Source organism: Colius striatus, chromosome 4, assembly GCF_028858725.1.
Source record: "Colius striatus isolate bColStr4 chromosome 4, bColStr4.1.hap1, whole genome shotgun sequence".
NCBI lineage: Eukaryota > Metazoa > Chordata > Aves > Coliiformes > Coliidae > Colius > Colius striatus.
In genome coordinates, this window is record NC_084762.1 from 56525935 (window position 1) to 56542495 (window position 16561).

At 35.3% G+C, this 16561-nt stretch overlaps 1 protein-coding gene across 1 annotated transcript; it reads left to right on the top strand.

The window, feature by feature from the left end:
- Window positions 1–3608: 3608 nt before the first annotated feature.
- LOC104556525 (RP1 axonemal microtubule associated) lies at window positions 3609–13814 on the top strand. Its single transcript, XM_061995879.1, has 3 exons — window positions 3609–4247; window positions 5394–5569; window positions 8222–13814. Exons 1-3 carry the CDS (start codon window positions 3609–3611, stop codon window positions 13812–13814), a joined length of 6408 nt encoding a protein of 2135 aa, XP_061851863.1.
- The last annotated feature ends 2747 nt before the right edge of the window (window positions 13815–16561 follow it).

A 16561-nucleotide genomic window follows, 5' to 3' on the forward strand; every position in this document is an offset into this window, starting at 1 on the left:
GATTTTCTTGACCAAATGACTGAATAAAACCAAGAATTAATGCCGGGAGACAGTTAATGAATAGCAGCAGAAGGTGAGTGGTAGAAGCTCCATTTTAACATATTTAAAATTTATGTCACTAAAGAAGTTAGTTTGGAGGATAACCCTACACTGCTAAAATAGATTAGATGACCTATGTTCCCTACCCACATTTTAATTTTATGTGGTTCTGTGATTCTCTTGAGCAATCTAAGTAACCAGAAAATTATATAAATGAAATATTCAGAAGGTAAATAGAGTTTCGAAATAATATAAGAGGACTTGCTGAATGAGGTGTTAGACTCTGCTCTGAGCAACGACTACCTGAGGTGAACCTGGTCTGGTGATTAACATTAGCTGAGATTAAGCAAATGGATTATGATGTTGTTTTCTAGCTGAGCACAGTTGGAATAGGGCTAAGGATGTTCATTTCATATGGCATAGACAATTGTGTTTACAACTTATAAATCTCTGAGAACAAGCCAACTACTTTTTTATTTACATAGGATGTGACAGTGGGTGAGTATGATGAAATTATATGCAATACTTACCAGCTACATGGCATTAGACATATCCTTATATATTTAAAAGAAAGTGTTCCACTTAGTGTCTTCATAAAATTTAGCAGCTTTATGCGTAAAGTTTTGAATGAGTGGTTTTGTTTATGAGAATGTAGGCAAAGAAATTACATTCTGAATTCTCTTTGATTTTCTTGCAGAATAAAATTCTTAGCATTGTAATTGCCAGAATTTCTTACTATATGTTCTGTACTATGTAACATCAGCTATTTCTTCTTTTTAGAATAAAATCATTTAAGTATGAAAATCAATACTATGTTTGAGATGCAATGAAGCTATTAAAGTGTGATCACCTGTAGTATGAAATAGTTACTTCTACAGTACATTGTTGAAATGTTTGCTATTTGTAAGCTGTATTTGTAAGAGAGCTGAAAGATGCATAAGCAATTTCCACTCTTAAAATTAATACTAGAAAGTATTCATACATAGTGTGCTATGCAACTATCAGCTCTCTGCCAAAACTATATGTTTTGTCATCCATTTTATGTTTTGCTAAGGCAAACTTAGTTACTTTTATGAATTAAAATTATTTCATGTTAATAATGAAAATGATCTTTTTTCTATGTATTCTCTCTGTTTTGGATTTCACTACTTCCTCAGTGTCAAGACTCAGTCTAATAATAATAATAATAATAATAATAATAGTAGTAATCTTTATTTAAAACGTATTACCCTTCCAAATGTTGATGCTTACATTGTTGAATGTTTTATGTAAGTACAGTTATCTGGAACAACTTCTGAAAGGCTAACTCAAAAGCGATTATCAGTAGTCTCATGAGAAGATCCATCTGTTTTATCTCATATAAGAGTGAATAATTATAGACTTACATGAAATTTCACTCCATCTTCAAAAAGAGTGAGAAACTGTAGTACAGAGTAGCTGAGGAGCTATGTCTGTTCATTTCTGTCTCTGGACTTTATTGTTGATGACTTAATGGTTTCCTTCCCTTCCCCAAATGTCATGGACTGGAATATATTAGTGGGCTCGTCTTCTTTGCCAGTTGGATGGGGTAAAATGACATTCACTTCACTGAAGAACTGTACTATGATCATTGCTGCTTTCATTGGAGTAGAATATTTGCTCTGCAAAGAGTGCAAGGAATGTTTGTGTTGCAGCTAGCAATAAAAATGCCCTTGTGAATATCAGTATAAATAGAATGATATATAAAGCATAAAGTGTCAGGTTCAAATTGTGTCCCCAGTCTTAACTTAGCTTTCAATCTCTCAGTTTAGAATTGTAATGAAAATTTAGGCAGATAATGAATAGATGTATCAAAAAAGATCAACTGTATCTCTCAGTGACTTCAGTTATGTGGAGCTACTCCCTACCACAGAAAGCCATTTGACTAGCCATCATGCACTGGGTTGTATAAGATGCTGAAACCAAGTCTGAAAATGTCTTTCTGCATATTCCTTAATTAAATACTTAGTTTCCTTTTTTTTTCTTAAACTGAATTGTAATTATCTACATTAATCTTTGTGTACATCATTCTAGTACAGACTTGTTTGGTTATTTTTCAGTTTTAGCACTTGGAATTTCTACAATTTACAGTATAAATAATATATTAAAAGGAGACATTTATTCTTGTGCTGTGATCATTGCTCAAAGTAATGAACATTTTAAAGATTCCTAACTCTTCATGAAGGCAGAATACCCAAGCTGAAAACAATGCATTATTGGAAAAGCTGTAAGAACACAGTGAGATAAAATCTTGTCAAATCTGAGTTTATTTGAACCTTGAATGTCTTGAAAAACAGTAACATTTTCTTATCAGTTTCAGAACTGATTAATGTAGAAGTAAAATAGCCAAAATATGATTTTCCATAGCTTCATGAAGAAAAATATGCAGGAGCCAGAAGAGACTGTTACATTAGTCAATATGGCAGCTACATCAAGGTGACATTGTCAAAGAATTGAATTAATATTATTTTGATGTCAAACACATTCCCTGAGACTGCTATACAACTTTTCAGTACAACTCTACTAAAATTGCTTCCTTGAGGCTGATTAGTTGTCTAGCCATTTCTATCCCATGTTCCAGTGAAAACAAGCCAATAATCAATAGAAAGCATTTTTTTCCCCTTTAACTGATTGTCTTATGGTATCTGTATGTAGATTGGATTCAAATGGAAGGGTTATAGTGAGAATGCTCTATTTTCAAGCACCAAGACTATAGACACAGTTGTGAAAGAGAACCTGTTCTTTAAAAGCATAGTATTTAAATAGTTTCATTTAAAGCCTACTTCTACTCCAGAATACTTGATTTTTTTCTGTGTTTATAAAGAATTTAAAGACTAGAAAAAGTTTTAATTAACCATTATTTTTTTCCCCATGGGATAAATGCAAATATTGCAGTGGTTTATGTATCGTGAAATACAAAACTTGAAATAGAAAAGAAAAAGATCTATTGATTTATGATGTAGCTTAACTCTAAAGCATGTTTTGGGCCTTATTTTGGTGTAGTTCACAGTGTAGTAAATCAGGAGCCTTCTGTGTGACTCAAGTGGATTTGCTCTGGTATACAGCTAGTACATGAAACAGAATTAATTTTATTGTCTTTCAGTTTTGTTATTTTGGACTGAATATGGCTCATGCCTAAGCACAAATTGTTCCCTGGTAATAAGGATTTTGCTAATATCTTAAACATGAAATGTTGTCATTAGCTTCATCCTCAAGAAAGAAAACATATAATATCATTCTGGACTGACAAAGTACCTTCTTCAAAGGAAAGGTCTTTTGTACCAAAATAATGAGAGATTTGAAACCACATTGGAGAATTTTGGGCATATTTACAAGTAGAACTATGCTAACTTAATCTGACTACTGCAGTCTTTGTGGAATTTAGAGATAACAGCTTGAATCCCTTTAAATCCAATGATTTTTGGCACAACTTGCTGCCATTGGTTTAATATAAATTCTCTTTCTGCACCTATCAAAATAAAGACCATGCTATTACTCATCATAAGAAAAGTTTTACATCAATCTCTTTTTTCTTCCAGATTGCTGTCAAAATGAGTGAAACGCCTTCAACAAGTTACTCAGTGAATCAGCCAAACTCCTCAGAGAGTGAACAGAGTTTATCCACGCGCCATTTCAATGTTACTGAACCTGTTGTGGCAAAACGGATCTGTTTCTATAAAAGTGGAGATCCTCAGTTTAATGGGATCAAAATGGTCATTAATAACCGATCTTACAAAACATTTGATGCCTTGCTGGATAGTTTATCCAGACGAGTCCCATTACCTTTTGGAGTAAGGAATATTAGTACACCAAAAGGGAAACATAGCATCACCAATTTGGAGGATCTTGAAGATGGAAAATCTTATATTTGCTCCCATCAGAAGAAAATGAAGCCCATCAACCTTGAACAGGCTAGCAAAAAGCCACTGCCCTGGCAGATCAGTAGACCTGTTACCGGTCGTCGCCGAGCTGTGCAATTAGCAAGGGACAATGAAGATGGATTTGGCCACCGAGAAAGCAAAGTAACAACTCCCAAAAAGATGCTTGTTTTCAAAAATGGAGATGTGAGACTCAGACGCACCATAGTTCTGGGAAAGAAAAATACACAAACCTTTGAGGCCTTTTTGGATTATATGAGTGAGTTAATGCAATATCCAGTTGTGAAACTATATACCACTGATGGCAGAAAGGTGAGAATAAAGACAAGTACTGACAATTTTTCTGTGATTGTTTCTAGATTATTGTTCTGGTTCTGGCTGGAATAAATGCTGGTATAGTACTGTGTTTTGGATTCAGGATAAGAATAATATTGTCCATACGCGAGTGTTTTAGTTGCTGCTAAGCAGTGTTTCTACTAAGTCAAGGAGACTGGGTGTGCCTAAGAATCTAGGAGGGGACACAGTAAAGACAGATGAACGAAATGAGCCAAAGGACTATTCCATATCATATCACATCATGCCCAGTATATAAACTGAGGGTAGTTGGCCTATTAAGTTGGGAAACTGTCTGTATTATCTATAAGTCGGTTTTTAAGCTTTGTCTTGCAATATATTTTGGAACACAAATTCAAAACTGTTAGACAAGGCTCTGATCACCTTGGTCCAATCAGACCTGCTTTGAGCAGTGTTGGACTACATGGCATGCAGAGGTATATTGTTCCAACATATCTCATCATTTTTGAACAATCACGGAGGACAGGTGAGGTGCCTGAGCCAATGCTGCTCCAGTCTTCAAAAAGGGCAGGAAGCATGACCCAGGAAACTACAGGCTGGTCAGTCTCACCTCCATCCCTGGGAAGGTGATGAAACAACTCATCCTGAATATCATCACTAAACATATGAAGGAAAAGATGGTTATATTGTATATTGTTCTGTGAGTGTGTCCTATCCCTCTCTGGTAGTACAGGTCAAGTACCTGCGGTGAATTCTGAATTTCCCCTTTCTTTCTCCAAATATGTGTTCATATGTATGCCTACCTCCAAATGCGTGTTCTTATTTCAAGGCTATGAACAGTCAATGTGCAATGATGAAACAAAATTATATACGCAAACACTTAAAATATAAGAAAATTCTAATCTGGATCTAAGTAGTTGCTTAAAGTCTTTTCCTAATATGTTTATATAACAACACATACTCTCACAGAGATAGGAATTGCCTTATAGGAACAGAAAAAATAATTCTGTGCTGTGATACATATTTATTAGCCTGTTAAAAACTTATGTAGAGACTAAGAAGAGACGATATTAAAGCAAGAAAGGGATAGATTTCTTACATTATATTTTGTAGAATTTAATTTCGTAGAATTTAATGTTACTTTTTTTTTTTATTTATTTCCAGATTCCCAGTCTTCAGACCCTGATATTGTGCTCTGGAGCTGTAGTTGCAGCAGGGAGAGAGCCTTTTAAACCAAGCAATTATGATTCTCTTGTGTATTCACGGCCTGCTAAATTGCTTGGAATTGCAAATCGTGTGTACCCAAAAACAAATGCCAAGTCAGAAAGTGAAAATAGTAAGTTCTTTGGGTTAATTTGTGTTTCATTATTTGATTTATCTCTCTCAGCATAAGACATAAATCATGACAATCCTACTAGGATCAAGGATATTCAAAAAGTCTGCTCTGACTCTTCTATAAACATAACAAAGACCAAAGTTTTAAAGTTCTTTGTAAAATGTAAGTTTCTGCTAAGTACTCAGCTAGTATGCATATTTTCTTTCAAACAGGCTAATTTAGAACGTGTATTCAAATCTATAAGTGCATTTTATTTTAAGGCAGTTGATTGTGGCTGTAATTATTTTTTTGGTGTCACACAATGATGGCAATGATAAAAGAGAAATCACAGGATACTTCAGGCTGTGACTGACTGTATTTCTTGAGGGAAACTTTTGTGCAATTTTCAGAACTGACCTTAGCAAATGGAGGCTTGACTTGTCATTGTCATGACTTTCCTTTTTTCCCATGTCCCATGCTCCACATAAACAGGAAAAACATTTTAGCACAAATATGTACATCCCTTTTGATTACTCATGGAGCTGTGCCACTGACAAGGTCATTAAGAGTGTGAAGTGAGCAGTGGACAATCAAGACTAGGAGGAGACAAGCTGAATAGCCTGAGGTTGAAGGGAATAAAATGCTACAGTACCAGAGTTTTAGGTCATGTGAAAATCTTCATAATTATATCATCCTGTAGGGCAGAGGTACTGTCTAGGAAGAAACTTGCTTAATCCAGAGGTGTCTTGTACTCTTGATACAGCCGTATAACGTACTGAAGAGTCTAGGGAACACTGTAATTGTTTCTATACTGAGACTTTCCATGGTAATCTTGACGGTGTCATGGACCATACTGAGACATAAGACACTTGGTTTCTACTTACTTGAAGGAGTTTCTTCCACATCCATCACAGTTTATTGTGTCCCCATTAAACCATTAATTTTCATTTTTCTAAACCTTCCTACTCTTTGACTTGCACAGCTTATGAGCTCTTTGCAGATCGTAACTAATGAGTCAAGAGAAAGTGAATAGGAACAATTTGAGAGCAATAGCTCTGCAGAAACAAAGAAATCCTACCAAAGTTTTGCTTTGAGACAGAGATTGAGATTTGTAATGGTAGAAAATGTAGGTAGCTGAGAATCTGACAAACCCCCCCTCTTCTAATCCATAGTTAACAGCAATTACAGAAAGAGAGAGAAATAAACAACCCTCTTTTTGTCTTTAACCTGAGAAATTCAAGGGTATTCCATGTATCATCACTAATGATATGAGAGTCTGAAAAGTCAAATTTCAGGCACTTTTTTCCAGTTTCATTTCCTGAAACAAAAAAAGGTGAGATTTTTACTTTGGGAAACATAAAGTCTGATCTGTGTTGGAGTAGTTAGTACAAACTCTAGTTTCTGATTCAGCTCATGGTAAAACATATACCTGGGAAACTTACAAGGTACTCTGCCTGAAATGATAGGCATGTATCTATAATAGTCATGTTAATTGTGAAAGCCTTTATATGAGACCATTTGTGACTCACTTGAGCAAAAAAAAAAAAATCTTAAGTTCAAGCAATGTTGATAATATTACATGTGTTCAAACATCTACAAATGAAACTTTTCTATGAAGTGGTGACTGTTATACATTTAGATATTAGTAGCAGGTGTGGGTGTCTTTGAATGGATGTACATGCACTGTTTTCATCATATATGGAGAATTTATGGGAAGACTGCAAAATTTCATTTTTATCTCATGTTCTTTTCTCTCTCACCTCTTCCGTGACAACTGATAGAGAGATGAGATATATTTTTTTAAAAAGCTAGGTTATTACAGAGTAATCAAAATGCATTTTGAGACTATTTAATGTGTATGCAGACACACACTGGTCCACAGTAAAAAACCATTGAAGTCTAGAAGTATTCTGCTTGGTTTACTGAGTACTGTGCCATCGTCTACAGTAATGTAGCATAAAATATTATATCAGAATGTCTTAAATTCAGATTTGATAAGGAGCTCAATGTTTGCATCTCTACAGAACATCAGTCCAGAGGATTGAATCTGAACCCTCTATTCACGTGTCAGTGATGCTACTCATAGTAATTACTCAAATGCTGTAGATTGTTGGATTAAACCCATGGAGGTACACTTTCTCCTTGACTGACATGTTTTAGCACTAACTGTAAACAGTAATAGGAAGTGATATATTAATAATTGCTAAGATGTGAAGAGAAAGTTGGTAGCTTGAAGTTCAAATGAAGGCTTGTGAATCCTTTGAAAGGTTCAAGGCAACATCAGCTCCCCACTAAGTATAAAATGAGAACATTTAGTACTTTTTTAAGCTTTGGAGCTTCAGATAAAACTATATAGCTCTGGAATTAGGGAGTACCTATTTCAAAAGAAAACTAAGTGGAAAAGTAGTTAAATGCTTAATTCTTTAATAGAAATTGGTTATCTTTGTCTAAATTCTTAAAAGCAAGATTACTTCTGTTTAGCTCTTTACTTTCTAATACTCTGGTAAACACACTACATTGGCTTCTTTTGTACTAATTTTTCTTCTTTCTTCTTTTCTCTTACTTCACGATCTGTCTGCTGTCTCACCATCTGGATCCTTATACATGACATTTGTCTGCTCTACTTTCCACCTACTGAATGAATTTGGATTCTTTCAATGTAATTATTGGTAGCAAGAGCTGAAATGGGCTCTAGCTCAAGATCCCAGATATTCTCAGTTTCTTCTGATAAAGGGTCCAACAATGATAACAACTCAAATGAAAACAACTCAGATTCTTCCTATGTTCCTGACAGTCATAATAATACAGGAGCAAATCAGTCAGTTACTGGTGAAGACTTATCTGTGGCACGGTATGAAGATGACATTGAGAAATCTGTTCACCTTAATCAAGATGGCAGTATCACAGTGGAAATGAAAGTTCGATTCAAAATTAAAGAGGAAGAAACCATTAAATGGACAACTACTGTAAGTCGTGCTGGCCTTTCCGTTGACAAAAATACCACCACTTGCAATTCTGCAGTGTGTGTTGGAGGTTGCTTATCCAATGTAAATGTATCAGAATGCACAAACCCAAAAGATGCTCCATTTTTGAAGAGCTACAGTAAAGAAGAGGGAGACTCATTGCTGCAAGTCAGTGCAGAAGCGTTAGAGTCTGATTTAATACCTGATGGTTCTAATATCTGTCAGAAGAATAATTCTGCAGATCCAGATGTAAGCACTGTACCTGAGGATAATATTAGGCCTCACTTTTACAGGCCTCCTACCCCAGGGCCAAGGCGTGTTAGGCAAAAGAAAGCAGTAGTTGAAAGTGTCACCTTGGTATCTGAGAAAGAGGTTCAGGAGAAGACAATAGGACAGTTTTCCTACAGTGAGGAAATACAGAATGGAGAAAATAAGTCTGAGTATTGCATGGTAGCTCATTCAAGCAGAAAAAAATCAAGTGTCAGTAATCCAAAGTCTAGTGAGATGGGTGACAACGATTTATTAAAGCTTTCTTCAGAGAACATAAAAGAAGAAATGCTTTTTAAAGTAAGCCACAAAAGTAATGATTTAATAGAAACCACAAATAGGAAGATATTAGAGATGCCTGATGAGAGTGAATTGGTACAGAACATATTAGAGAAATCGGTTGTGGAACAAGGTACATATAATAGCTTAGTATCAACCTGCAAAGCTAACATCAGTGGTTTCACACCATCATCAAAATTTTACCAGACAGCTAGGCCAGCTTCAGCAGACCAGATCTATGAGTCATGTGATATCAAACAAATAAAAAGATCTCTGAGTTCTTTCATTAGATATTCAGAATTATGTCAGTCAAAAGAAGAAACAACATGCAAAGCTGTTGATTTATTACCTATTTCTGAAGATTTAGTGCATTCACACTGTCCTGGACATAGCCGGATGAAGATGATGGTATCTCCATGTAGTAAAGCTCCTACTGAGAAAATAAATCCAACAGCTGGATTCTTTCCTACTGTTACTGAAAGTGGGAATCAAATCGGTCTTAGGACTGAACCTGTGATGGCAATACATCTCATTGATGACATTCAATCTGCATCTTCCCTCAACAAAAAGAAGAAGAGAAAATCCTCTAACTTTCTTCAGCAGGGTATGTGTGAAAATAAAAAAGATAAAGAAATTTCAGGGATACTGAAAAGTGAAGGAATGCATACTGCAAGCAAATCCACAGAAGATTCCACAGTGGAGGCTATGGATAATTATTCTGAAGTGTCTCAGAAAAAAAGAATGGATTTTTTTGTAAAAAACAACGATGGACCTGTCAATTCAGACAAAATCATATGTCCTGAAGATGAGTTCTATCACCAGGATTCAGTGGAACAAAATAGATTATCATCTTACAAAAAACCAAGAACTAATAACAAATTGGCCAAGGTAAAATTGAAGTCAGGCAAAAAAAATAGTACTGTTTCATCTGCAAAAGATGAAGATGGTCTAGTGACAGTTGATTCAAACAATGAATTGGAACACAGTCAGAATACACTAGGTACTGAGAAAGAAGGCACACATCTCACAACCGATTCTTTCAAACAGGCACCTAACTCATCAGTGATTTCAAAGCCATTATCAGAAGTGTCAAAGAATCTTCACCTTGAAAAAGAAGAGGAAAAGAATATTTTTGAAAATTTATCATCAAAGAAAGAGAAAAAGCAAAAGGGGGTGAAGAAAAATCTAGGTAAAGGTGCAAAGAAGTCAGGGCGAGCCATTACACTAGAGACTCTAAAACGGAAAGATTGTCAAGAGGAGACTGTTGAGCATTCACTTGAAAACTATGTCCAAACTTGGCTGAAAAACTTGTTACCAAATTCTGTCTTACCCCCTATAAATAAAAACCAGGGGAATGTAGAGAATAGAAACATCTGTCATCTTCCTGAAGAAAATACCGATGCTTCTGTAGATAAAGAACCAAGCTTTGTCACAAATAAAGTGCATGTGGCTGGGAAAAACCATCTGGTTGAACATAATCTAACAAAAAAAACATTAAAGCCTATTTGCAAGTTGGGAACTTTAGAAGAATCAGACAAGGATTTGGGTGAAAAACAAACTGACTCATTGATTCATGCTAATACAACTATTGTGGAAGAGTCCAAGTATTCACTGAAGTCAGAATTTCATCATGAAGGCAAACTACACTTGTTTCATGAAACACAGGACAATGATAAAAAGATGTCAGAAGTGGATATTCGAAATACCAACCTATGTCAAAGAAAAAAATCTGAAGTTGCTGTTCAAGTTGATTGCACAATTGTCAATGAGAAAACGGGAATTGATGTTCAGAATAATTGCATGTCTAGCATATTGCTGCATGAACTACAATCAGCTTTGCTGGGCCTCCAAAAAGAACATAGTGAGTGCATAGGAGAAACATGCAGCCTTTCATATCTTTCTCCTTCAGCTTTCGGTTCTTCCTCCAATATTCTCCTAGCTTGGCTACTTGTACTCAATCTGAGAGAGAGTTTGCTTGGAGCATTCAAAGATGATATGCAAAAAACTACCTGTAGCTGTTCTGAAATATTTACACAGCTACAATTTCTGAAACAAACTGCGATCATAGAAAAAGTTGATGAACTGAAGGCTGCCTTCTCACATTTTCAACAATCAACAGAAAATAAGTTATTACACTTTGACAGGGAACTAAAAAAGCAGGACTCCACACATTGCCATGAGAATATGCCTGTATCTGAAATCCATAATGGTATGCATTTGCATGAAAATAAAGAATCAGGTGAGCCTTGTATTCCAAAGGACAACGTAAATTCCAAAACTCAAAAATTGATTGGTGAATTACAAAGCTGTTTTGATATACAGAAAAATCTTTGTAGACAAATAGAGACTTTAGACTTGAGTACTTCCAAAACACAGCTAGATGGTCAATCTACCAATACTAGTTCAAATACCTGTAGCCTTGCATCAGCTATAGAACCACCTGAAAGAAAAGAAGAAATACTTGATAGCCTATGTAAGAAATCTCAGGATAAAACCACTGATACATCATTCATTAATGAAGAGTCGGAAACTTCAGTAGAACCTAACTCGACAGTTCATAGTGTAACTTCTATTGATAAAAATTGTGGTTTAGATCAGGATACTTCTGAGTTAGAGGGCGAAAAAGATATACATGTTACTACTGATAAAAGTGAAGATGAGAAAGTTGATCAAAAGTCAGCAGGTAATGATGAAAACCCTAATAATCAACTTAAACTATCTGCTGAAACCTCTGAAGAATATAATAATGACGTTTATTCTGTACAGGAAGACAAGGAAGATGCAGAAACTTCTGAGGAAACCTCTGAGAGGTTATCTACAGTCTCTCCCTTATCATTTTGTTATGAATCAAAGCAAATTGCAGAATGTGACATGAGTGAAGTGGAACAGAAATTGCAAGTAGAAGAACTGGAGAATAAAACATCATCAGACACTTCTCAATTAAAAAAATGCTTAAAAAGTCCTGCTACTTCAGATTTGTCAGATTATAGACCAGATACTGAAGAGAGTGATTATAACTTTAGAGCATCGAGTGATTTCACCAATGAAAGTGCAGAGGAAGCAGTACTTGAAAAGCATTATAATACTGGCTATGTAAAAAGGACTATTGAACGACTTTATGGCAAGACAGAAGCTTCATTTAAGCCTGAATTTCACAAAGGATTCCTTTACGTGTCAGAAGCATTTCAAAAGGATACTGAAGAATTCCACTCCGCAGTGGTGGAAAAAAGCATTTATTTTTCTCAAGAACCTAGGTCTTGTTCTGCAGAGAAATTGTCACACTCTTCACTACCATCAGAAGAATTTCCAGTAAACATAAACAAAGACGACACTTTGTCAAGAAGAGAAAATGTTTCTTTACCAACACCACAATTTACACCCAAGAGAGAAGAGACAAGTTATACTAATGACTGTTCAGAGGAATCTCCAAAGCAACATTGTCAATCTAGCATAAGAGCTAATGAAGATGAAGGAATATTGATAGATAGAGGCAAATGGCTTCTCAAAGAAAATCATTTGATAAGAAGATCACCACCTGAACAGATCGGAATGTATGGTAATTTGGATACAACATCAACAGACACAGTCCTTGATGCTAATAGTGATGATGTTCCATACTCACACTTTGGCAATCTGAATCAGTACCCAACCCTCAATGAAATCTCTTCCTCAGAACTTGAAGACATGTCTAAACCTTCTGAGAATTTTTGCAACTACTTCAATATACCTCACAACAGTGATTCAGACCCCTTTGAGGATGACTTAATTACAAAAAGCAAACCTAGCCACAATGATAAGATCACTTCCCTTACTTCAGCAAACAAAGAAAAAATCAAGCGATCCGTCATGTTAGGTTCTACTTCTACACATCTTTCCACACAGGCTGATAACAATTTTCCAGCATTCACATCTGTAGAATTTAGATTGCCTGATAACAAGGTGCATCCATTGGAACAGTCTTTAAATGATCAACCCATACAGTCTCAGCCAACTGATGTTAATAATGCTAACAGAAATGCTCTTCAGGAAGAAGATTCTCTGGATAAACTCCATGCTATATGTGGCCAACATTGTCCAATCCTGATAGTGACAGTAACACCAATTAATGAGGAACAGAGAGGATATGCCTACCAAAAGGCGTCTGATTTTGAGAACCAGCTAGGTCCATGTTTGTTGGTCAAAAAGAGAGAACATTTGCAATGGTCAGGTGAAGATTTAATAACAGATGGAAACAGTCAAGTGACTCTGAAAAATAGCTGTATCAATAGGATTGCCAATAATATTTTTAATAGGTTTTATGCTAATAACACCTTAGATTTTGTTAGCAACCTTGGAATACTTGCATCTTCAAATTTGAAAAACACCAGCAGCTTAAGGAAGTTATATGTTATGGAGGATATGAATGTAAAACCCATAGAAGCCAGCAATTGTCAAAATAATGTATCCAAACACATACCCAGTGATTCTGTGACAGGCAGAAGTAGTGAGCTACCCAACAGAAAGCAAAAAAGATGCCAAACCCAAAGAATAAGCTTAATTCATATTGTTGGAGAAAAATTTTCTCCCTTGTTGGCAGATGCAGTAGAAACCTGTCATTCTGAAACATTTCTGAAGTGTGAAACTTCTTTAAATAACATTGAACATAATGCCTCTGAAAATCTGAAAAATGAAAATGCCTTTCCTACAAAAGAAGAAAAAGAAGAAGACACTTGTTTATGTACAGTGGACAATCGAAACAGTAAAGATGAGAAAGACTTGTGAAAACATATTCAGAAAAAAACCCCAATATAAACTTCTAAATGCCACACCCAGTAAAACTTCCAATGTGTGTGTATTCACAATTGACATTTGTATATCATTACTGAAATACAGATAATTCCTTGGACTTTTTGTGGAAACCAACATAGGAAGAAAAGCTATTCTACTAAGACAGTGGTTAAAAAAAATTTCTCTGAATTGTTATCTGTTCATAGATATTCAGTTATATACCCATCATCTTATTTGTAGAAAAAGAACTGCTTCTTAGAATGTAGAACTGAAATTTGAAATAACCTTCTGAGTCTAAGATAAGATTCTTATATTTCATGGCTTTTGAGAAAGAGTTTGAGAATTATTTTTTAGTAGAAACATTTTCTCCATGACAAAATCGACTGATAAGCTTAATTTGAAATGAAGAGTGGGAAATGCTATTCAAAATACTATTCAATACAGTGAAAAGTAGGAAACAGAGGTCATGTTAATTTTGTATAGATTAATAATATCAAACTGCAATTTCTGGTTTTAAAGGCCATCTTTGGAATGTTCATAAGAGTAAAAAGATCTTTCAACCTGTTTATAGGATCATCCAGACATCAAGTGAAGTTTGCCTCTTTTAACCAGAGAATACTAGAAAATAAACATTTTTATTGCTGTTGTGATTCTACAAGAACTGAGAAAGGACTCTGTGTCTCAAAGGACTTTCTGACTGCCCTTACCATATTCCCTTCTGAGGCAGCACCACTTAAAATTGTTCTACATATATTACAAGTTTTAGTTGTGTGTTATTCTTTGTACTTTAAAGGTGGTCTATGTCTTTTTATTGTTTGTGTGTTTGTTTTTTGTAAATATACAATATTAAGAGAATCCAAGGTACGTGTAATCTGTTTCAGGATCTTTCATTCTGTTAGGATTATTTTGGATAACTATTAAAACAGGGTGCTTTAATATTATGTGTATGTAGTAAGCACTTATATATGGTTTACGAAACTATTTAATGTTATGTTATGATTAGGCAGAGTATTTCAGGGTTTTTTGTTAGATTTTAATCCCTAGAACTGTATAGAACCTTGCTTCAATGTCAACAAAGTCAGAGAAGAGTACTTGAAGAGTACAGGTGCTAGTTTTCAGTTAGAGAATGAGAATGTCTGTTCTGTGTTCTTGGAGGCTGTGTTTAGACTAACTGGCACATCCATGCTACGGTAAGCCCAGGATCAAAATCCTTTGGTTATCCAGATTAGGGACCTAATTAAAGGCTGTCACAAATCGCTTTTGGCCCAGAGGCTTTGATTGTCTCCCTGTGGGATGGAAGACACATGGAAGGGAAGCAGAAGTCGGATCTGGAGCAAAAGGATTTTGCAGTACAGGTTGGAAACCTAGAAACGCTCTTGAATTCTTTTTAGGAGTCCAGTGGCAGACACATTTCCCCATAAATCACTGAATACGTTTTTGTTATTTGAAACAGTGTATTCTACGTAATAAACCATTTTCACGCTAAAGCAAACTATATTGTATATTTCACACCAAAGAGCCTTGTGTTATTTCCTGTGCTGGCCTTGTTTCTGTTCATCCCTCCATCATCACTGCTTTTTTGACATTGTCCTTTGCATGTTTTAGAACTGCTCCAAGAGCCTAAATAGCATTGTTTTTTTCTTTTACATGGCAATATAGAAATAAAACCTAGGTTTTGAAATATTCAAAATTACTAGAATCCAATTGAATGCTATAAAACATTCCAAGTACCAGGCTTTTATGGTGTAAATAATGTCTAAATGTTAGATGGGCAAATGAACAGCTATATATACATGTCTCCATCACTTGCAGTCTTTCTGCTGGATTCACAGTACACTGTGCTGCATTCTCAACATCTTAACTTTTTCAGATCAAGGTTCAAGACCCTTTAATCGGATGCTTATCATAGGGTTACTGAGCAAAGTGAGCACTCAAAAGATGAAATATGAGGTACTGCCTGAGATTACAACTAGCAGAGACTGCAGCAAGTAGTGAAATGATTGTTACGTTAGCTGAAAGACTTGCTTCTGATTTCAGTATGTTAATTGAAAGAGTAGGAATAAAATGGTCACCTCAGAGCAGGACAAAAGGTTGACAGAGAGATGTACCATACTGTCATAGAGTTTATATATTCATAAGTCATTTAGGGAAGATATAGGATATTAAATCTTAGAATCATAGAATGGTAGGGTATGCAGATAATATAAAAGTGCTTTCATTAGTTAAGACTAGAGAAGGCTGAAGAGAGAACCTCACAATGCTGGTGACTAGAACAACATACTGATCGACAGAGGGAAACACTATGAGGAGTAATATGAGCTGCTTTATATAGGTTTTATGTAGGCTTAATTCTGCAAATTAACTGTAAAAGACTTAGAGTCTTTCTGACTGAGAATAAAATATACTTGGAAATTACAAGCATATTAAATAGCGTGTAAAGAACAGGATAGAAAACAATTCAGCAGGCATTTGAAGTCTTAATATAAATGGCATTCTTCTACAGGGAATTCAATTTTTGCCTTGTTATTATTAAAACAGAAACAGACAACATAATATATGGATCACAGTCTCAGGAAGTTTCAGTTTATCTAGTTTACTTCCCTGCTAGAAAGAAACCACAAAATTAGGCAAGAAATTCCATATAATTTTTAATTCTCATCTTGAAACTTATCTGTAGTCATTACAGCTTCCACTGGAGGGATGTTCTAGAGCTGAAGTCTTCTGATGTCTGTCTTAACTGT

Excerpts from the sequence above, each read along its gene's own strand:
- LOC104556525 (XM_061995879.1), top strand. The coding sequence starts at position 3,609 with ATGAGTGAAACGCCTTCAACAAGTTACTCAGTGAATCAGCCAAACTCC. Across the intron at positions 4,248-5,393 it reads ATACCACTGATGGCAGAAAG|ATTCCCAGTCTTCAGACCCT; the intron begins GTGAGAATAAAG and ends ATTTATTTCCAG. Across the intron at positions 5,570-8,221 it reads TCAGAAAGTGAAAATAGTAA|AGCTGAAATGGGCTCTAGCT; the intron begins GTTCTTTGGGTT and ends ATTGGTAGCAAG.